Source organism: Silurus aristotelis (genome assembly GCF_946808225.1).
Source record: "Silurus aristotelis genome assembly, chromosome: 15".
NCBI classification, from domain to species: Eukaryota; Metazoa; Chordata; class Actinopteri; order Siluriformes; family Siluridae; genus Silurus; species Silurus aristotelis.
Genome location: NC_139588.1, coordinates 15,621,241 through 15,643,739, shown reverse-complemented (window position 1 = coordinate 15,643,739; position 22,499 = coordinate 15,621,241). Strand labels below are relative to the sequence as shown.

Genomic DNA, 22,499 nt, shown 5'->3' with positions numbered 1-22,499 from the left:
TAGAGGCTTTTGAAAATTTGTTTATTGGAAGATAATTTGTTTACTTCTTACTGGATTAAAAATCACATAGAGATTTCATTTTGTAGGTAGAGAAGCTGACCCATATAGTCTAGGTTTACCATCAAGAGGGAAGTGGTGCCTTATGCTGTTTCACGAGGGGAAAAAAAGAAAGAGTAACACTGAAATTGGTCAATGGCATTTTTACTCAAACAAAACTATGACAGCAATGCAATAAACTAAACTGGTAGCATTTTCATGACAAGACTTTTTTCATCCAATTTAAAAAAAAAAATTTTTTTGTTATTAGCAATGCAATAAATATCCACTCATTGCTCGATTTGAATTAAATTATTCAATATCTAAGCCCAAAACGCATACAGTTTCTGAAAAACAAATTTGTAACAAATATTAAATGGTTGTTAATGTTATATTGTTATCAAATATGACAATCAAAATGTTTATAATCTATTGAACATTTTTTAAACCAATCTCCAGGTTTTCAGGTGTTGCTGCTACTCATCCTGGGATTTTTTGCCAGGCACACCATCCCTAGTTTTTGCACGTAGCTTATTGACCTGGGATTCAGCAATATCTGCACGCTCCTCTGCCTCTTCAAGCTCATGCTGTAGTTTTCTTAACTTGGCCAAGTTGGAATTAGCTTGTTCTTCCGCCTCTTCAGCCGAACGCTTGTAGGACTTCACTTTGAGCTGTAGCTTGTCAACCAAATCTTGGAGTCTTGCCATATTCTTACGATCTTCCTCGGTTTGATAAGTGAGCTCCTTGATACGGCGTTCATACTTCCGAACCCCCTTAATAGTTTCTGTACCTCTTTTTTGTTCTGCTTCCAATTCATTTTCAAGTTCACGAATGCGAGCTTCCAGTTTTTGAAGCTGTTTCTTTCCACCCTTCATAGCTATTTGTTCGGCTTCATCAAGTCGGTGCTGCAAGTCTTTGATCGTTTGCTCCATGTTTTTTTTCATTCTCTCAAGATGAGCGCTGGTGTCCTGCTCTTTCTTTAGTTCTTCTGCCATCATAGCCGCATCGGTAATTGCCTTTTTTGCTTTCTCCTCAGCGTTGCGGTTTTCTTGTACCATCTCTTCCATCTCACTCTGTAGCTGTAGCAAATCACTCTCATGCTTCTTCTTTTGGTTGATCAGGCTGGTGTTTTGAGAATGCAGTAATTGCATCCTCTCTGTTGCATCGGTAAGCTCTTGCTCAGCCAGTTTACGCCCCCTCTCAGTTTGTTCCAACATTGCTCTTAGCTCCTCAAGTTCTGCTTGAACGAGGTTATTTCTACGTTCTAACAGGGCACTATTCTCTTTGAGCTCTTCATTACAATGAGCAGAATCATCCAGTTGAAGCTGAGTGTCCTTCAAATATGACTGGACCATCTTCAATTGTTTCTGTGCATCAGCTGCCTGTCTGTTGGCTTGACTTAGCTGAATTTCCATCTCATTTAAGTCTCCCTCCATTTTTTTCTTGACTCTTAAAGCTTCATTACGGCTTCTTGTTTCTGCCTCCAGAGAACTTTGTAAAGTTTCCACCATTCGTTGGTAGTTCCTTTTTGCCTGCTCCATCTCCTCATCCTTCTCAGACAACTTTCTTTCAATGTCTGCTTTTACCTGATTGAACTCGAGTTGGGCACGTAAGATCTTGCCTTCCTCATGTTCTACAGAGGCCTCAGCTTCCTCCAGTGCAGACTGCAGCTCTGCTTTTTCTTGTTCTAGTTGTTTCCTAAGTTTCTCCAGCTCATGAACACTCTTGCCTCCTTCACCAAGCTGATCTGTAAGGTCTGATATTTCTTCTTGCAGATTTTTGTTCTCCCGTTTGATAGTCTCAAGTTGATCAAGAGTTTCTTCATAAGCATTTTTGAGTTTGAAGAGTTCAGTACTCAGGTTTCGTGCTTCTTTCTGTGATGCTTCCAGCTCACACTGTGACTCTTCATGCTTCTGCTTCCACTCTGCTATGACCTTATCAAAGGCTCTCTGTTTCTTGTCCAAAGCAGCAGATGCGGCATTTGAGCGTTCAAGATCAAGCATAAGATCTTCAATCTCATTTTGCAGACGATGTTTAGTTTTTTCAAGAGACGAGCACTTTGCATTAACTGCTTCTACTGCCTCCTCTGCCTCTTGTAGCCGTTGAACAAGTTTTTTCTTGGCCTCTTCTAGTTCCTCTGTTCTCTGAATGCCATCTGTCTCATATTTAGCCCTCCATGTTGCAACTTCAGCATTTGCCTTGGACATTGCCCTTTGAAGCTCCGCTTTAGCTTCCTGCTCCTCTTCAAGCTGCTCTCTCAGCAAATCACAGTCATGTCGAGAAGACTGCACTGCATGAGCAAGTGCATTTTTTGCTTTGACTTCTTCTTCAAGCTGCCTTCTCAGATCTTCTAATTGTTGTGTGTAGGAACTTTTTCCTCTGGTGAGTTGAGAGACCAGACATTCTTTTTCCTCCAGCTGCCTCCCAAGTTCCCCATTTTCAGTTAGCAACTTGGCTCTTTGTGCTGAGAAGTCATTAAGACTCCTCTGAGCCTCCTCGGCCTTGGACCTATGCTCATGCATCTGATCCTCGAACGAACGGCACATCTTTTCAAGATTTACCTTGCCTTTAACAATACTCTCCATGTTTGAGGCCAAGTCATCCATTTCCAACTTCAGCTCTGTCTTTTCTTTCTCTAACTTTTGCTTGACTCGTTGGAGATTGTCAATTTGTTCACCAAGTTCAGCTACGCTGTCAGCATGTTTTTTCCTGAGGGCAGCAGAAGTGGCTTCGTGGTGTAGTGTAGATTCCTCAAGATCTCTGCGTAACTTCTGAAACTCCGCTTCTCTTTTCTTGTTGAGCTCTACTTGAGCAGATGTGGCTCCACCTGCCTCCTCAAGCCGTTCACTAATATCTTCCAACTCACGGGAGAGATCGCATCGCTGTTTTTCTACCTTTGCTCGAGCTGCACGCTCAGCATCCAGCTCTTCCTCCAGTTCCTCTATACGAGCTTGGTTTTCTTTTAATTTTTTTTGCAGTTGCACTACGACTAATTGCTCATTCTCAATCTTTCCATTCAGTTGAATAATTTCAAAATCTTTCTTCTTCAGTTTCTCTTCCTGCTGCTGCTTGTCATTCTCTAAGTCCATTATATTCTCTTGAACCAATTTGAGGTCTCCCTCCAACTTTCTTTTGGCACGTTCAAGATCCATCCTGACCTTTTTTTCGTGTTCTAGGGTCCCTTCAAGGTCATCCACCTGCTGCTCAAGCTTAGCTTTAGCTTTTGTCAATGTGTTTGTTTTATCTTCTTCACTCTGAAGGTCATCTAGTGTCTGCTGCTGAGTCTCCTGTAGAGCTTTTTTCTCTTTTGTGAGTTTCATTATAATCTCATCTTGGGAAGCCATTTCCTCATTGAGGTTCTTCACTTTATTCTCAGTTGCATGCTTCTCTTTCTCAACCTTGGCTAGAGTTAGCTCAAGGTCATCAATATCTTTCTTTAGTTCTGAGCATTCGTCTTCTAGTTTACGTTTTTTGGCTGTGAGTTCAGCATTTATTTCTTCTTCATCTTCTATCCGCTCGGTCATCTCTTTCACTTTAGCTTCCAGTTGGATTTTGCTCTTTATTAACTGTTCACAGCGCTCTTCAGCATCTGTCAGTGTATCTTGTTCTGACTGCAATTGTAGAAGTAAATCATTTTTTTCTTGCAGAAGTGTGACCATTTTCTCCTCTAACTCTTTTCTTCGGGTTTCAGATTTATCAAGAGCCTCTTTTATTTTATTGAATTCATCTTTCATATTTGCCATCTCTTTCTCAGCCTCAGCACTCCTAAGAAGAGGCTTAATTTTAAAGAACATTTTCATCCAAGGCCAGTTTTTCACACTTAGGAAGGAGCGAAGGTTCCACTGAATGACCATTAGTGCATCTCTGCGTTCCACAATTTTCTGATATTCTGCTCTCATTAACAAAGCTCGAGCATTAGCTTGTATCCTGGTGATGATTCGGGCAAGTTGCTCATCCCTCATTTCTTCCAGCAAACCCAGAAGACCAGCTTTAAAGAAGACTTTTGTGTGACCAAACTTGTACTGTGTATGGTCAATGTCAAGTGATCCCAGTAGCTTCTCAGCGCTCTTTTTGTTTTCAACAAACTGGCCTTCCGGAATAGCAGATGCATTTAGAATTCTGTACCTCTGTTTGAAATCACCATAAAGTACTCTGTTAGGAAAACCTTTCCTGCAAATTCTGATACCCTCCAATACACCGTTGCAGCGAAGCTGATGCATCACAAGGCAGTTGTCCATAACTCCAGGAGTCTTGGTCTCATTGGGAATTAAACAGCGAACAAAATGTGGATGAGTAGTTTTGAGATTGGTCATTAGTTTGTTAAGATTTTCTCTGTGCAGGGCAGATACGGTCTGAAACGATGACCCCTTCTTTTTACCTCCTTTTCCACCTGCTTCAGCTGAATAGCTGGAAAAAAGATGGCTTAGAAGCTTAAGAGATGATTTCTGATACAGCCCAACCACTGTTTCATTCAGTGGATCCTTGTTTTTAACAAGCCACCCACTAATATTGTAATCGACAGTGCCGGCATAGTGAACCAGTGCAAAGTGAGCTTCAGCCTTGCCTTTGACAACACGTGGTTTCTGGAACATGCTTGATTTGCCCAAGTGGTTATCATAAAGCTTTGCCTTAAAGGTCTGGTCACTTGCCTTTGGAAACATGCACTCTTCCTCAAGAATAGACATGATTCCAAGAGGTTTTTCAATCAGATCAATGCAGGCTTGCAAGTCCATTCCAAAGTCAATGAATTCCCAGTCTATTCCTTCCTTTTTGTACTCCTCTTGCTCCAAGACAAACATGTGGTGATTAAAAAACTGTTGCAGTTTTTCATTTGTGAAATTTATGCAAAGCTGCTCGAATGTGTTAAAATCAAAGATTTCAAATCCAGCTATATCCAACACACCGATAAAATATTGTCGATGCTGCTTTGTGTCTAAGGACTGGTTGATTCTAACGACCATCCAGCTGAACATCTTTTCATACACTGACTTTGCCAGTGCACCAATTGAGTAGTATACTTGATCCACACCTTGACCTTTTGTGACATATTCATTGCCTACCTTAACCCTTGGATGACAGAGTCCTTTCAGGAGATCAGCAGAGTTCAGCCCCATTAGGTAGGCTACCTTGTCAGCAGCTTCTGTACCATCTGGTTCAGCCTGTTCTTCTCTCTGCTTTTGTTTAAATTTCAAATTGCCATGATGCATGATGGCTCCTGTCAGTTTATAGACTCCCATTTTCTCATCTGGGGTAAAGCCAAGCACGTCAAAGGCATTGTCAGTGGCCATTAACTCCTCGCTATCATTGATGGAGGGGACGCTTACTTCTCCTTGGGAGATGTAAGGGTAATCATACGGATTATTTGTAATTAGCAGCAAGTCCAGCAGCTCAGGCTTTGCATTGGTCAATATCTGGTAAAAAATGTGATAGTTCCTTTCTGCCTTCAGCTGGAAGGTCACTCGTGATTTTTCCAGCAGGTATGTTTCAATGTCAGCTGAAGAAAGTTTACCACTTGTTCCAAAATGAATACGGATGAACTTTCCAAAGCGAGACGAGTTGTCATTTCTCATTGTTTTCGCATTGCCAAAAGCCTCTAGTGCAGGGTTGGCCTGGATGATTTGATCTTCCAGTGTCCCTTTGTTAGAGTCCTTCTTACCCCCACTGGCTCCACCAGCAGCTGCAATACTTGCAAAATACTGGATTACTCTCTTGGTGTTAACAGTCTTTCCAGCACCGGATTCTCCAGTGATGAGGATAGACTGATTTTCCCTGTCTGTAAGCATGTATTGATAAGCATTATCAGAGATGGAAAAGATATGAGGAGGAGCTTCAGATCTTTTCTTACCACGGTAGGCAGAAACTACTTCTGCATCATACACAGGAAGCCATTTATAAGGGTTGACTGTTACACAAAACAGACCTGAGTAGGTATAAATCATCCATGCTGCATATCGCTCTTTGAGGTTAAACAGCACTGCAGGCTCATGCAGGAAAGTGAACATTGCCATATCTTCGATTTTATCAAATTTAGGTGGGTTCTGAGGATGAACCTCTGTCTCTTTAACAGTTACAGTCCTTCCATCCTCTGTCTTCACAGTGACCTTTCCTTCTTCCTTGCTGATTATTTGTCCTTTGACATATTCCACTTTTTCATCCACAGCAAAACATTCAGTTTTGATGTCAAAAGGTCTAGTTTGAGCTTCAAGTCGTTCTTTGTCCGACTTCCTCAGGTAAAGAGCTGCTTTTCCAAATTCTGCCATTAACGCATCACCCATTGTGATCTCTTGAATTCCGCAAGCACTTGATGCTGTAGTAGTTGGTGGACAGTGGCCGAGGTTTTGGCTGGGATCAGGACCTGTAGTAGACTGGTACTGCACTCTCTTTATAAACATGACTAAGTTCCAAATATGGATGTGTCTCCAGGCATCTTGTATCACGGAGGAGAGCCTAAAATGCAAATGGTGTGTTTATCAGACTTAAAGTGGTGTAGGGGAAAGAGTTCAGCAAAAAGACCTTTGGGTGATAATGTCCTTATTAGGACAGCTCTCACCTCTTCTCATTTGGTCTTCCACAGTTCAGTACCACTGGTATTTCTGGTACTCTTAATTTTTTAACTTAATTTTCCTGTACTTCATTTGTTTGTTCCCCACCCATGAATGCATGTATATAGTATTATACTTTAGTCTTCCATACACAGCAATAGCAGTTACCTAATATGGAGATTAATTCAGGATTTTAGTACAGTGTAAGTCAGAGATTCTATCTTGCCCTGCCAACAAACCACTTTCTTTATCAAAGGCTCCTCTGATAGATTCCACTGACACCTCTTACAGCTATCATGGAACAGACTGTCTTGCCCCATCCCTATTTAACACCACCCCGAAATAGCACTGACAGACAAATTCTCCTTAATCGTTCATGCTCTTATAATCTAAAGGCATGCAAATCAATGTGTTCAAGTACTACTTTCCTGTTGGTACTAAATATATAACAAGCCTTTCAAAGAGGGTGGTGATTTTGTTTTTTTTTTAACTGGTAAAGATTGAATGTCAAATGCATGAACATGTGTACATGTATGTAATAAAGTAGAACGGGATTTCCACTGTTTAACATACGCCTTGTTAGTAGCAAGAATGCAAATATACTTTGAATTGTACAAACTTTTAATTGTATAAACTTATCCTTAACTCTGCAACATTCATTTTGTTACAATCTGCTGTGAAAAATGGATAAAGCTATAAAATATAAAAAAATAAAAAATGGGGATTGTACAGAAGATGTCATGCTTCATGCTTTTGCCTTTCCCTTTTTTGAAGATTTTGAAAATTTTATTTAATAGCAGCATACATACAAACTCCTTTTGCATGCAAAGAATCACAATTTTTCACGTTTTATTAGTATTCACATTGAAGAATCATGACTCCAAGAACCACATACTGATTCAGAATGAAATTTCATGGAATTAACACTGAATTCGTTTTTTAAATCAGAATTTAGAATATGTTTACATTTCCATGTAACACTTCATTGTGAATTTTAATTTTCATTATATTTAAATGTGTGTATAATATATATATATATATATATATATATATAATGTTTTAATCATAAGGTTGTTAGTGCTGCCCTTGGAAATAAGTGCTTGAGTACAAAATAGACTCTTTCAATGAGCAGAATAACTTACATACCCAACTAGGCCAACTATCACTTCACTGAGACATTGTTTCAGTGTTCCCAGATTATTTGTACCAATAGCAAATAAACACGTGCCATTTTCATTTCATTCTTTAAACTACATTTTAAAGGGTAAGGGAAATACTAAAACACAAATACAGTTGTGGGTTAGACTTTTTTGAAGTGATTTAATAAATTTGTGGAAGGCAATTTATAATACTGAGAATGTACTCATTTATATATAGTTACATATATTTATATATAGTTTATGAGTGAAGTTAAAGATTAATTATTTGTTCATCTTTAAACTAAAGTGGTCAAATTTAATTTTTAACTTCATGAAAGGCTCTAGTGGGCATTTAGTTAAAATGTTACATATTTTTGAAAATACTGACCATGGTGGTCAATAAGTAGTCCACATTCACAAACCGAATGTTTAGAGTTTACGCATGCAGTGCTGTGGTGCTGTTCAACAGCGAGACATGCGTTTCCTGTATTGCTCCACAAGAGGCACCAGACAGCGAGGGGAGCCACTCTGCAGCAGGAAAGGGTGCTTGAGCAGATCAGTGGCACTTGTTCTCTCCAGAGGATCCTTTGTTAACATGGATTCCAAAAAGTCCCTCAGGACTGGCGAGATCTGTTAAAGAATGGAAAGGTTCCTACTGATGAACTACATTGACTGCACTGAGATAATCAGTGTAAAATGTAGTGCTAGTATATATCTTACGCTTAAGTACAGTACATTATATAGATAAACCTCCAGTGATGGGAATAACCAGTTTTTTGTGCTATACACACCAGAGGGTGTGTAGTAAATATTAGGATTTGAGACAGTTATTCATTTTAACAATTTATCCATATTTTTAACTTGTATGTTCTTGCCTTGTGTGTATTTCTGACAGAAGGTGCTGCGTCATCTCTCAGTCTCTTCATAGCAGCTATTGGGGTGTCACTAAAATATGGAGGCTCTCCATCCACCATCTCCACGACCATAATGCCCAGAGACCACACATCCACCTACACACACAAATAAAATTCCTATTATTTGCAGAAACGAGTGATTTTGCTGCTCCTTCCTTCCTCTTCATCTTTCCACAATCTGTGGAAAATTGTGTTTTTCCAAATTATTGAAACAGTGTAAGCTAGAATGTGTTATGTAATGTATTTCTGTGAAAAGGGAACTGGTTCTAACAAATGTCAGTGTCCAAAACTCCTCCATCCACACCCCCTAAACCATGGCTCCTTTTCCAAGAGTAGAAAATAACTCAGAAGATAAGTGAGGAGTAGTAGATGTTAGTGTCCAAATATGGGTTCCAGGCCCTGGTTTAATAATAGTCACTGGCAAAAATGTTGCTGATAACAAGAAAAAAGGTTTCCTATATTCACTTAAAAAAACTGAGCCAGAGCAGTACAACTAAAAAACGATCACAATTAAAATTAATAATTAATTTCATAATTTTTTTTTTACCTCTGTGCCATATGGGGTTTTGGATATGACCTCTGGCGCCATCCAGTATGGAGTTCCAACTAAGGACTTCCTTTTCGGAATATCTTTGCTGATTTGAGCACAGAATCCAAAGTCTGATAGTTTTATCTTAAAAAAAAGAACATGTTACTTCTTACTTTGTTCTGTGTATTAAGAAGATTCTGAATAATAATTTTTGGAAAATACTTTTGACTGAAAATCAAAGTTTGATGAGAGGCACTCCTATTAAAACTTACTCTCCCATCCAGTGTTAGCAGTATTGAGTCACTCTTTATGTCTCGGTGGATGACACCTTGTGCATGGAGATAAGCTAGAGCCTGTAGCACAGCGTCACACACTGTAGCTATCTGCTCCTCTGTCAACCTGATTGCATGCACACACACACACACACACACACACACACACACACACACACACACACACACACACACACACACATATACACACACAGAGAGAATGCGCAGTGATCAGCTGATATTTTAGGTAACAAAGTACTAACTTCAGCTTTAGATACAAATATTTCCCCTCACACAGTCCTTGAAAGAGTGTAAAGTTAAATGGGTGTGAGTAGCTGAGTTAATCTATGTGTTCACCTGTAAACATAATCTTGTTTTTCTGCTCAGCCCAGTTTGAGAAACATACGTTTTAAGTAGCAGGCTTTGCATAGCCAATAGGATAAGTGACACGTAACTAATGACGCATTACTATATATTTAAAAAATGCTTTACACAGCCTTACATGCAATTAACCAATAATATGATTTGGTCTACAGTACATTCAGTTATGAAAAGATGAAAATGTAGACAAGTAAAATATGATCCTCTCCATTCTTCGGATGTGCATGTTTTACTGGCACAAGTATCCTGGATGGAGACACTTTTCAAAAGCCTTAAACACTTTAAACAATTAGATATAGCTCTCTATAGCTTCCTTGTGGATGTATAGGAGGCCACAGCTTATAATTCTTCCTAATCAATTTTTGTTCATACAAACTTTTTAGTCATTTTTAGATCCATATTACATCAGTGTCACTGCTGTGCTGAGATACTATTATCCATATAATATTGATTTTATGACATGCCGCTATGTAGTGGATATTGTTCGAAATCTTTATACCAAACAGAGGTGGGAAGTAAAATAAATACTTCGCTAATGTGCTTCAGTTGATTTTTTTACTTTCACTCATTACATTTTTACACAAATATCTGTACTTTCTACTCCTTACGTATTCAAAACATGCTCGTTACTTTAGTTTTAATCTATTTGGTGACCTGATCAATAGTTTTTCTTTTCACTGCACCATTTTCAGCCCATCAACCTATTTTTTGTCATTGCGCAGCTTTTTCAATCCACTGGTGTATCATTTCCTGGCTCTCACACACCACAGACGTAGACTAGTTCATGAAGCGAACAATGAGCAAGACAGAAGGCAACAGGCAAAAAGGTGGATGAGACAGAGGGAGCCAGTGATGTAACCATGACTGAGAACAGAGACATTCCTGATCACCTGATCTTCATGATCTTTTCTCTGATTGTGTTCTATATGGTGGATGTTCAGCCTGGATATATTCATTAGATAAGAATATTAGAAATTCATTTTGTATTAATATATTAATTAGGGCTGTCAAAATGCAAAATCAATTTAACAGCACTAATTTGAACATTAATTTCTGTTTTACCATTTTTTTCTTAAATTAAAAATAAATATAACATTTATTAAAAGTGGAAAAATTAAAACCTTCGGCGAAACACACTTTTATTCACGATTTATTCACGATTTTACTCAGATATAAAAAAATTAATTAACTCCACCAAAATTTTTTTAATCAGTAATCAGTTTTGATTTGTTTTTCTGATGCGCCCAGTCTCATATCAGCACCAAAATCTGCAATGATGCACACATTTATCCCTCCGGGGTCAACAAACACACTGGCACGATTTGTAGCATTTTTTTTCCCTCATAACTTAAATTACTGTCTATTTTGATTGCACAGATAAGAGCAGTACATCATTCGAATCGGTAAAGGAGCTATTTTTATTTGTATACACTCAATAACAACAAAACGCTGTTCTTCTGTAAAATAAAGAACATAGACAGGGGGCGCTCTCTGCAGTCTCTGTCAACTCTCTTCACAGACACATAAATAAAACAACCTGATTCTCAGTAAATATTTGCCTCACAGACATGATAAATATAGAAATAGCATAAAATGCCTACTTTTAATAAACCAATTAACATCGAAAACAAATATTCTCTGAATAGGTAATCCACATGAAAGTTAAAAGAGGTACAGGTACAGTCCATGTGGAAACATAGCAAAAGTGCCGTTTGGTATTATGATAATTTACGTAATTTCAAATACCATAATTACTTTAAAGCATTTACAAGTATATTTTGTTTTCATGCTCTATGTTGAGTTTGTTTTTACTAATAATAAACATACATTTTCATAAAGCATCCATGTTTGTCTATGCCTATGCTGATTAGAGTATTAAAAAATTGAAAAGTAGTAATTCAAGGTACTTTTAGAACAGACGTGCGATTGATTACTCACGACAATCATGCGATTAATCACGATTTAATATTTTAATGGATTGACAACTCTAATATTAATATGATGTGAGATCCAGTTACCAGCGTGACACTAAAACAGGTTGTAGTAATGGCTTTCTTTTTTTACTTAAGTACATGTCAGAGCCCAAACTTCTTGACTTTATCTTGAGTGAAAAAGGATAGTCAGTACTTCAACTTTTACCTAGAGAACCAGAGTCTTTTACAACATGAGTATATGTACTTCTACTTAAGTGAAGGATGTGTGTACTTTTGCCACCCCTGATAACAAAGTCTTCATATTGTTTGTCTCTCACCTAGTTTCAGATACTATGTTGGTTAAAGCACCACCCTGCAAGTACTCCATTATGACCCAAAGCTCCTCCTCCACTAGAGCACTCTTGAACATCTCTACCACATTCTTATGCCTGTAGTCTCTCATTATAACCACCTAAAAAAAAGCATATGAAATGCAAATTTACATTTAACATAAAACATTTCTCACAAGAAATGACACGCAAAAATTAAGGTGGTTAAGACCACATAAAGAAGCCATTTTCACAACATTACCTCAGACATTCATATTAAAGTAAAGACAGAATGACATACTTCATTGAAGAGCAGCTCTCTCCTTTGCTGTTTCCTCAGATCCATCATCTTCACTGCTACCTGTTTCCCGCTATGTTTCTCCCGTGCAATACAAACAACTCCTGTTGAGCCTTCACCAATCTTCACAAAGTTCTCCAGATAAGTACGAGGATCTCCGTTGTCCACCACCATTTGCAGAGCGGCCTTAAACTGTGCATGAGTGACTGCTGGCTGCTCACAAATTATGGTGGTTGACTCAGTAGTTCTTAGGCTGGGAGAATAAGCCCCAGAAATGTAAGTGGCAGGTGAGCCTGTAGGGGAGGGCCGAGGCTGAGAGGGACTGTCCTGTATAGGGGGTAATGAGGCATTACTAGGAGATATGATGTTTGTATTGCTGGAGAACTGTGAATGAGATTGGGTGTCATACACAGTTTTTGGACTGCTGGTGTGATTTGGTTTTGAGATGGCTGGGAACCCCCCTGTCTGTAATAGCATAAGTGATATTTTCATATAGTTATCTATACCTATAACAAAGACTATGTAAAAAAACCATATAATAAATCACTTCTATGAATCTTCCTATTCACATCCTACTACTCTTAAACTTGACATGAATGTCTGAACTTACCTTTAAGTCATATGTGGAGTATGGCCTCCTAGAGCTACCCACAGATACCAGGGGAAGCTCTGAACTGGGAGACACCATTTGTTTGACCCTAGACCCTTGACTTAACGTGGGGGTATTGTAGAGGCAGGACACAGGCCTTTGATTGGTCTTGCTGACTTTCTGAGCCACACTGGGATAATTAAGTCCTAGTCTTTCACTGTGGGCATATTTGCCTTCTTGATCTGGTCCTGATAAACCTAAAATGTCTCTTGGCATGAGCGGCGGCTTCCTTGTAGATGCCATACTGACTTCAATAATAGATCTGGCTCTTGGGGGCAGTCCATTAGATTGGAGAGTGGCACTCTTTTTAGTTGTGGCACCTGGTCGTGGGCTTCCGCTCTCACTATAGACTTGTGGAGGCCAATCATGCCAATCTAGAGTAGGCTGGCCATTTTTCTGTTTATTTTGATTTAGTTCCTGATACTGATATGTGTCCACCTCAATCAGCTCCCCCAACCGTCCCAAGGACTGGGCTCGTTTTCGAAGAGATGGACTAGTCCTCCTGAGTGAATTGGAGCTGGTAACAGAAAGCCTACTCATTTCAGCAATTGCTGATGCAATGTAGTCTCCATGTCCTATAAAACTGCCCCGTACAATTTTCTGTATTAAGAGAGAAAAAAGAATAATGTAAGTACTGATATGATTATCAATAATACTATAATATGAACTATGGAGGTGCTGTTAGATCTACATGTGGACCTGTTGGCTGTATTATTTTCATTGCATCAAAATATCTTCTCCTATGACCCTCAGAAATCTGTCTAGGCCAGTTTAAGCTTGGGATACGCTTACTATTTCAGTAAGATGTAAATGCAAAGATGTAATCAATTTAGAGCTTTACATAGCATAACAGCAGTCAATGCAGAAATTAATAGAAGTCAGCATAACTAGGGAAATATGTTCATAGGACTTTTCCTAGTACAGCTGTTGTCTAAACTCTGGAATACTGAAATATACACTGAACAGAAACATATATTTACACAAAATATTTATTTCCTTCCTGTATGAAGATAAAACACCTGGTGGTCTAGTGGTTAAGATGCAGCGCTCCCACCGCTGCGACCCGGGTTCGATTCCCGGTCAGGGAACCATCCCCAGCCACTCTTAGTGCCGGTCCCAAGCCCGGATAAATTGGGGCTTAGAACGTGCAGAGGATCCGCTGTGGCGACCCCTAACGGGAGAGGCCGAAAAGAAAGTTTTGAGGTCCCCTGGTGGTCTAGTGGTTAAGATGCAGCGCTCTCACCGCTGCGACCCGGGTTCGATTCCCGGTCAGGGAACCATCCCCAGCCACTCTCAGTGCCGGTCCCAAGCCCGGATAAATTGGGGAGGGTTGCGTTAGGAAGGGCATCCAGCGTAAAACATATGCCAAATCAAACGTGCGGAGGATCCGCTGTGGCGACCCCTAACGGGAGAAGCCGAAAGAAACATTGTCATTAAGGTCCCCTGGTGGTCTAGTGGTTAAGATGCAGCGCTCCCACCGCTGCGCCCCGGTTCGATTCCCGGTCAGGGAACCATCCCCAGCCACTCTTAGTGCCGGTCCCAAGCCCGGATAAATTGGGGAGGGTTGCGTAAAACATGTGCCAAATCAAACGTGCGGAGGATCCGCTGTGGCGACCCCTAACGGGAGAAGCCGAAAAGAAAGTTTTATGAAGATAAAACACCTAGCTGGCCAATATTATTGTCAGGCTGCAGACGCGGAAGCCGATATAGTCCGATCATTGTCCTTTTATTTCAACAACCGTACAACACAAAAACACTCATAAGCCGTTGAAAACAACAAACAAAGACATCCGCTCGATACGCGTTGTCCGCTATGAGTTCGAATGTCCCAAGCATAATCCATAAAGCCTTCGGCAATGAGTAATCCAAGTCGGAAGTGGAATTCGCATATACAGCCGGCGGTCGAGCAGCCACGCGATTGTCCAGCTTGACAATATAACGACCGACAGACTGTGACTCAAGAACGTGAGTTTATGTAGTCTGATCTTTCATGAGCCACAGCTGTCGGTAATCTTGGGAAGCAGCGTGACTGCTATCGAGGGGGGCGTGGCAGGGTGAATCTCTGACAGCTACAGACAGGGGCGTGGCAGGGTGAATCCCTGACAGCTACAGAGGGGGGCGTGGCAGGGTGAATCCCTGACAATTATTATGACTGCTGCAAGTGATTTTAATTGTTTAATTGTTTCATGTAGCTGTCAGCTTCCGCAAAAAAATCTAATAAAATAATTATTTTTCATATAAATAATAACTGTTTAGTGATCAAATTATTCCATGTCAATATTCATATTCTCATCATTTAGATAAAGAAGAGAATACAGACTTTTGCTGTCGTAATAAATGTTATACTAATTAATAATAAATACTAATAAGATTTCCATGAAACATTTGGATTCAATAGAAAAAGAATGAATGGCAATTGAAAACAAATTATGTAAATAAAAAAGAGTGAAATTAAAGGTGACTACATTAAAATTATCAATGATTCATTTTATTTCTGAGACTTACTCCTTTTAAAACACAAACAAAAAACCCTTCAAACTCTTGTGTGTCTACAACCCAAGAGCCATGGGAGACTATGCTGTCTTTTAATCAGAAGAAGGTAGAAGGTAGAAGAAGTAAATGTCATAAAGAAAGCATGGATAAAATTTATGTTATACATCCTCATGTAAATGTAGTCAAAATGAACAGAAACAAAATATATCAAACAAAATAGATCTAATATGTGTCATTTAGATCTACTTTGTAGATCATGTACTATATTACAATAGAACAGTTAAAACATTTATAATATAAATTAATACAGTACATTGAAATATTATAATTAACTCATATTGCTATCCCGCATTAAAGGAAGTTGATTTATATGCGGTTCTGCCTGGAACTCATTTTTTTGTCATGAGAGAAGAGTTTTTTGCAACTTTTCTACACATCTTTCTCTTAAAATATAAGTTAACAAAACAAACTTTCTAACTTTGTAATTGTGTAACTGATACGACAGCTCGAGGGAAAGCTTGACCAGGAAGTACAAGATGTGTCATGTGGCAGAACACTGCTATTTAATTTCCTCACAAGCTTGAAGCCTTGTTTTTGCAGTATGTGTTCCGACCAGATTTTCCATAAGCATGGAGGCAAGAGAACTTGCCATTCAGGTTTAACCCTTTAGTTCCTTTCAGTAAGAGAAGGCACTACTTTACGTCTACATTATCAATTGCTCTTGGATCAATTGCTATTGAATGTTCAATGAAAGGTTACATGATAAAAAATATGTTTTTTATAATGAGCATCTGAAAATAAAATGCAATTATATAATATATAGTACATATGTACTGGATGTGTAATTAATATGGATCTAGATTAAATTTATTACACAGTAAAATACAGTAGAATAGCTGTAAAAATAGACTAGCACATATGTTTGCGAAAGCTGCAAAAACATTTACTCTAACTATTGCTGTAAAACGTGTTTTCATATCAAATGTGTATACTCTCCTGCACATTTTCTTGTTGATATATAAGGGAAGTTTAATGCTGTACCTTCTCTCGCTTACGCTGCACTGATGTGATGTTGGAAGGATCTACCAAAGGCTTGGGCCTCTTTAGTGTTTCTATTACACTTTGCCATTGCGGTGGTAGTCCTACAAAACAGCCACGAGCAGCATCATAAGATGTATGCACCCGGTGCTCAAAGTTCTTGGGTGCAGAGATTTCTATCTTCCTCTTCTTCTTCTTCCTTTGGAACATTTTGAAGGCCTGGGTGAAGCAAAAGTAAAGTCTGTTATGCTGTGTTTCCTTCATCTTCCACAACATGTGAGACTCCAGCAGCTTGACACTAACAACTGGCACTGACACTTCACAAACTTCCGTCAGGGAGAAAAAAAAATCAGAGCGCAAAACAAACAATGCAACCTAAGTCAGCCTTGGGTCCTTGAATTCCCTTGAGTGAGAAGAAGGTGGACAGATTATTACTACACACCCATCCAAAAAAAAAACACACCCCTTCATGCAAAGGCCTGAAGCCGAAGTCTGCGGTCTATAAAATAAACAGCATCGATGAGTTATGTTACAGGCTGGGTTAGTTGAATGAAGCACATGCTACCTGTTTGTATTTCCCTTTTGCCACACCACTGTTAACACTGTGCTAGACGGCTACTAATGGTGTCAAGTGTACCTTGACCCTGATTAACAATACAAATGGACACTGTTCTCAATTCTTTCACTTTAAAATCAATCCATTTCTTTGCACTGGAATAAAACTTCCACTGCACTGGAGTTAAAGTGTAAATTCCTGACTGATGACATTCCTGATTTGTTACAACTGCTTGTGTTTATTAGCACTATGTTCTTATCCCAACCCAAAACAAAGAATAGGCCCAATAACAGTGAACAATTTCACAAAATGACTTTATAGAAACCCAGATGTAAGAATAAGTAATGGATAAAACAAATAAAAAGTCATTTTAATGAACTGATAATGAAATTAAATAAAACTTGGTCTATAATAATAATCTAGGGGAATGCTATACCAAAGTGTATCTTTGTTTAATATAAATCTTTGGGTTGAGATGTCATTTTAAATAGCACAATGTCATTGAAAGCAATGGCAGATGCTTTAGACATTGCCAGTGAAGTGTAACATGTTGATATACTGTGTCAATACCTGAATAATATCTCCAAGCTATATCCTTGTTTAAGTAGGTCAGTCAATATTTACTCACAAGTGAACATCAAATAGTGCAGCATGATCACACATTAAAGCTGCACTAGACCTTTGATAAGAGCTTGAACAGCAGGGCCAGAAAGAGTTACTTGAGATATATGGTATTCTTCTAAAACGTCTTTTGATACACACTTTTAATATATAAACTAGCACAAATTTTGTGAAATCATGTTGTATCTTAATTCAGTTCTATTTTAATTGATATTATCAGTTCTGCCTACATGCAGCCCCTGATATTACATTTTTTGGACAGGAGTAAAATACAACCCGAAAAAAAAAAAATATATATATATCTTCAACATTAATATATACCAAACCAGGTGCTTTAAAAGTAAACCTAAAATACCCTGTCATGACATTTCAAACACTGACACTCGTTTACTAAATTATGCAGCGGAATAGCAACAATTAAGTTACTATATAAGTGATAAAAAACTAATATAAATGACAATTACATGGTACAGTGAACATTTTTGCACTTTTGCCTCTGTACACCACCACATTTGACAGAAAATGGAAGAATCAAATCCGATTCGCTTGTAGACTTTAAGGTTTATTTCAAGAGTGTATACAAAAATATTGCATTATTACTTCAATAATTTGGGGCATTTGTTTACATTTTACAAATTGGTTATGTTTTATATCATATAATTAAACTCTGAATACTGCTAACAATTATAAAACCACTGAGACTAACTGATTAATGCATAATAGCATTAATTTTCTATTTACTATTAATCTTCAGCACCCACTGCATTCTGATATTATTACAATCCTGAGCTAAACTCACTGACTGATCATTTTTAACAAAAGAAATGTGCTCAGACTATAAGACTTGTGTGTACGCAAACACAAGAATACCATGGACAGTGCTAGGAATGCTTCTAATAAATAAATAAATAAATAAATAAATAAATAAATAAATAAATAAATAAAATCACTTTCTTTAAGTGATACACATCTAAACTGAAAAAAATATAAATATCTTCTCCAAAAAAAATACATGCGCGCACACACACACACACACACACACACACACACACACACACACACACACACACAACCACACACACACACACACACACACACACACACACACACACACACACACACACACACACACACACACACACACACACACACACACACAATTTGACCTTTCCATCACTTTTTTAAAGGTTCGTCTTTGTTTCTGAACTTTTGTGGCATATCTCTTTTCATCTTTGCAAATTCAAGACCTGCAACACATCTAGATGTGAACATCAGGAAATGAAAGTAAAAGCCTTACCTTTATGTTCCTATTGGCCACAGGTAATATTTAGTGCTGGAAGTCTCTTACACTGTTCACATCATCAAACCAAGTCACGTACATTGTATAAGCATGTTGACCTGAAATAGGAGCATGTTGAATTATTATTGACATACATTTTATAATGATCTATCTATCTATCTATCTATCTATCTATCTATCTATCTATCTATCTATCTATCTATCTATCTATCTATCTATCTATCTATCTATCTATCTATCTATCTATCTATCTATCTATCTATCTATCAGTTGCAAATACATCTGTTAATCTTTTTTTTTATGTGAATTTGTGCACAAGCTGTAGAAACTACAACCTTTGAGCAGCTACAGTCTTATTACATTGTAGCCAGCAAGCTTGAATGCTGTTAAAACCTTTATTTTATATATCTTTTAAAACTAAAGCTGCAGTATTTTCTGTAATAAAAGACTATAAATCCACAATTAGTGGGTTAGCTACAGAATCAGAATCAGAATCAGGTTTATTGGCCAAGTGTGTTCACACACACACAAGGAATTTGGTTCCAGATGTTAGTTACTCTCAAAGTACAGACATCAATAAAAAAAAAAATACATTCAGGGAGTCACAATGGAATATTACAGCTTCAGAAAAAGTTAATGAGAAATACAAAGACTAAAAGACCCCAAGTGTGTGAGTGGTGGTTTACACAATGTGTTTTAGTTAGATCGTTAATGACTCAAAGTTGCCCAAAGTGAGTAAAATTACACTGCAGTACTGCACAAAGAGAGCATTGAGAGATCAGAGCAAAGAAACCTTTGCCCTTAAAACTGTCCACTGTCATTTTTTCATGCATTGTCGATCTGATGGCTGATACTTTCATCCTGGTCAGGATTGAAATAGCCTATCCTAGGAGCACTGGGCAGAAAACAGGAATAAACCTTAAACAGGATGTCTGTCTGTCTATACAGCCAATCCACCAGAACAAGGTGGGAGGAAACCTGAGGATCTGAGGAACCCACATAAACACAAAGAGTGTTGCAAGAAAGATGCCATTCTTGAGATCATCTTGCTGAATGTAGAGCCTGAACTTCATTTGATGTAATTAAAAAAGCATAAAGCTAACAGTGAGAAGAACTTTGGACTGATTAGCCATGATGTTTTATTCTAAACTTACAAGTAGATGAGCATCAAAGTCATTGGATATCCATTTCTAACCCTATTATTAAAGGCTTTTCAATAGGCAGTTAAAGCAATAATGAATCTTCTTTTAAATTGACACAGATATTTTATTCTTAATACAAAAAAACAACTAAACTGGGCTTCAATAGGAGTTTATACATGTGACAGAGCATAGCAGGATGTTAATCGCTTACCTGATCTATTTAAATTACAAATATATATTAGCATTAAAACATGTGACTGAAAAGTATACTTAAGTTAAACCAGTTTAAACCAGAGTAAACATGTTCCCGTTAATATTTTACCATTAAATGTCTTGCTGCCTAAAACAGAATAATACATTTATATTAGCACACACACAAAAGTAATATGGTGAATCTTCTGATGAATCTATGATGCTGCAACTAAACTGGTTCAGTTTACTTTATCTAGAAATTTTAGATCTACAGTAAGTCACCGCCTCCCCTTCTCTCCTAATGTGAACCCTACTAAAAGCCTCTCGTCTGAATTTGAAGAGGGAAATCCATACAGACAAATTACAGCATATGCACATGAAAAGGTACTGCAGACTCTACTAGAGTCTCCAACCGTGGCTTTGCTGAATAGTAATTCATTAATTTCTTTTTTAGGTATCTTTCAAAAATAACAACAGAAACAGGTACTCGTTTTCTGAAAACAAATTGACTGATTGTTAAAAAGTCTTCTGCCAATCTGGCACTTCAATACAGATTAGATTAATGTATACCTCTTAGCTAATTAAGTCCTGCATAAAAAGTCAGTTAGAGACAACTAATACAACTTCTTATACCTGTTAAGTTACTTATCCATTAAGAAAGCACAAGGACACAAAAGTTAACTTTCCATTGGACAGGCATTCAGCTTCAGGTCCAAACATTCTTTTTCTTGTTCCCAAAAAACCTAGTTTCAAAAGACTTGCAAACATATCTATCCTGTATGCCATCCAGGTAGGTAAGAACATTTAGGACAGAACATTTGGGAGATTAAAATAAATGAAAGTTCAAATTATCTTATAAAAAAAACATTTTCCTAGCCTACAGACAAAAATGAGAAAAGCTCGGGTGAAAGCTAAACAAAGAAAAGATTGCCTGCTGAGTCACTATCTTTCCTGCATCTCATTCTTCCCATTAAGTTCAGTCACATGACCTTCCCACTTGAAAATTTTGCCTTACTACCTTATATTCAAGAAGTTTCAGCCATCTACCGTCCTAAGCTTTACCAAGAGGAAATGAATAAAGCTAAGAGAGGGAAGTAGAGAAACACCTTACCTTTCCGCATCAAAGTGGAAAACGAGCTTCACGATAAGTTGTGAAAAATACACTGACTAACACAACACCTCACAGACTGTCTGTCTCGCACACATACAACCGTGGTAGCTGCTCCTGTCAACATGCAGCATACAGGCCAGCACATGTTAGGATGAGTTGGGTGCGTTCTTCTGTGGAGGAGGTGTGAGGCTGGTGAAAACGGTCCCTGTCAGGGCCAATTCGTCACCATAACTAAACTCGAGTGTGCCTAAGGGGCCTGTTGTAATTGCTTCCAGTGCAGTTAACATAGAAACCAGAAGTATAAAGAGCTGATGAGTGTAGAGCATTATTATGGGACAATACCATTTTGGATGTGTCTGTGTAGGAGACAACATCTGCATGTTGCTGTACATGCAAGTTTGTGTCTCGGGTAAAGGAACACTGGTAGAATTTGAATTATCAGGAGTATTTTATTTATTCCCTAACCTACATTAGAAATGGGACAAACTCTGCATTATAATTATACATTTTTTAATTCAAACATCCAAATTACACCCACTCTAATGGCCTCCTTTTATCTTCTAACCCGTAAAACAGCCAGCATTAATAGGGTTTATATTACGTAAAGAATTTTTTTGCCACACCCTGGAGGAAGGTCTCACCTGGGTTAAGACAACTATGTGTACAGACAAGTATACACATGATACAGTTAACACAGCCAGCCTAGAGCTGCCTAGCAAATATTATATGCTCACAGACAATTTATCACCTTAGCATGACAACACCACACAAATAATGCAGGAGTTTCTCTAACAGCTGAAGCACATACAAGAGGAGTTATCTTTTACTCTACACTATTAATCATAATCTACCAAGATTTAATATACATGTGCCACTTACAGGTTTGAGCCCAAATCCATATAGAAGTATTCCAATTCGCTGGTTTGCTATTCTGGATCTTTGAGGTAAAGCAAGAGTGAGTGATGGTTTGCTCACCAAGTGACCATATCCTAGCAAAAGATTCAATGCACCACCATTTAAATAGCAAATGAGTTGTCACTCCTC

At 38.1% G+C, this 22,499-nt stretch overlaps 2 protein-coding genes across 4 annotated transcripts; both read right to left on the bottom strand.

The window, feature by feature from the left end:
- Positions 1 to 185: 185 nt before the first annotated feature.
- Positions 186 to 7,047, bottom strand: myh6 (myosin, heavy chain 6, cardiac muscle, alpha). The gene has a single exon (XM_083562183.1). It carries the CDS (start codon positions 6,426 to 6,428, stop codon positions 513 to 515), a length of 5,916 nt encoding a protein of 1,971 aa, XP_083418309.1. The 5' UTR covers positions 6,429 to 7,047; the 3' UTR covers positions 186 to 512.
- Positions 7,048 to 7,181: 134 nt separating this feature from the next.
- pak6b (p21 protein (Cdc42/Rac)-activated kinase 6b) lies at positions 7,182 to 22,442 on the bottom strand. 3 transcript variants are annotated; one of them, XM_083562292.1, is made up of 10 exons: positions 21,456 to 21,605; positions 19,008 to 19,108; positions 16,537 to 16,752; positions 12,964 to 13,602; positions 12,357 to 12,818; positions 12,065 to 12,198; positions 9,433 to 9,559; positions 9,179 to 9,304; positions 8,593 to 8,727; positions 7,182 to 8,347 (listed from the first exon to the last, which is right to left on the bottom strand). In XM_083562292.1, the coding sequence occupies exons 3-10, from the start codon at positions 16,741 to 16,743 to the stop codon at positions 8,180 to 8,182; spliced, it is 1,998 nt and encodes a 665-aa protein (XP_083418418.1). In that variant the 5' UTR covers positions 16,744 to 16,752; positions 19,008 to 19,108; positions 21,456 to 21,605; the 3' UTR covers positions 7,182 to 8,179. The 3 variants fall into 3 exon arrangements, with proteins under 3 accessions (XP_083418418.1, XP_083418416.1, XP_083418417.1); XM_083562290.1 differs by lacking the exon at positions 21,456 to 21,605 and adding an exon at positions 22,335 to 22,442 and having other exon boundaries at positions 8,210 to 8,727; XM_083562291.1 differs by lacking the exon at positions 21,456 to 21,605 and adding an exon at positions 20,978 to 21,437 and having other exon boundaries at positions 8,210 to 8,727.
- Positions 22,443 to 22,499: the final 57 nt, after the last annotated feature.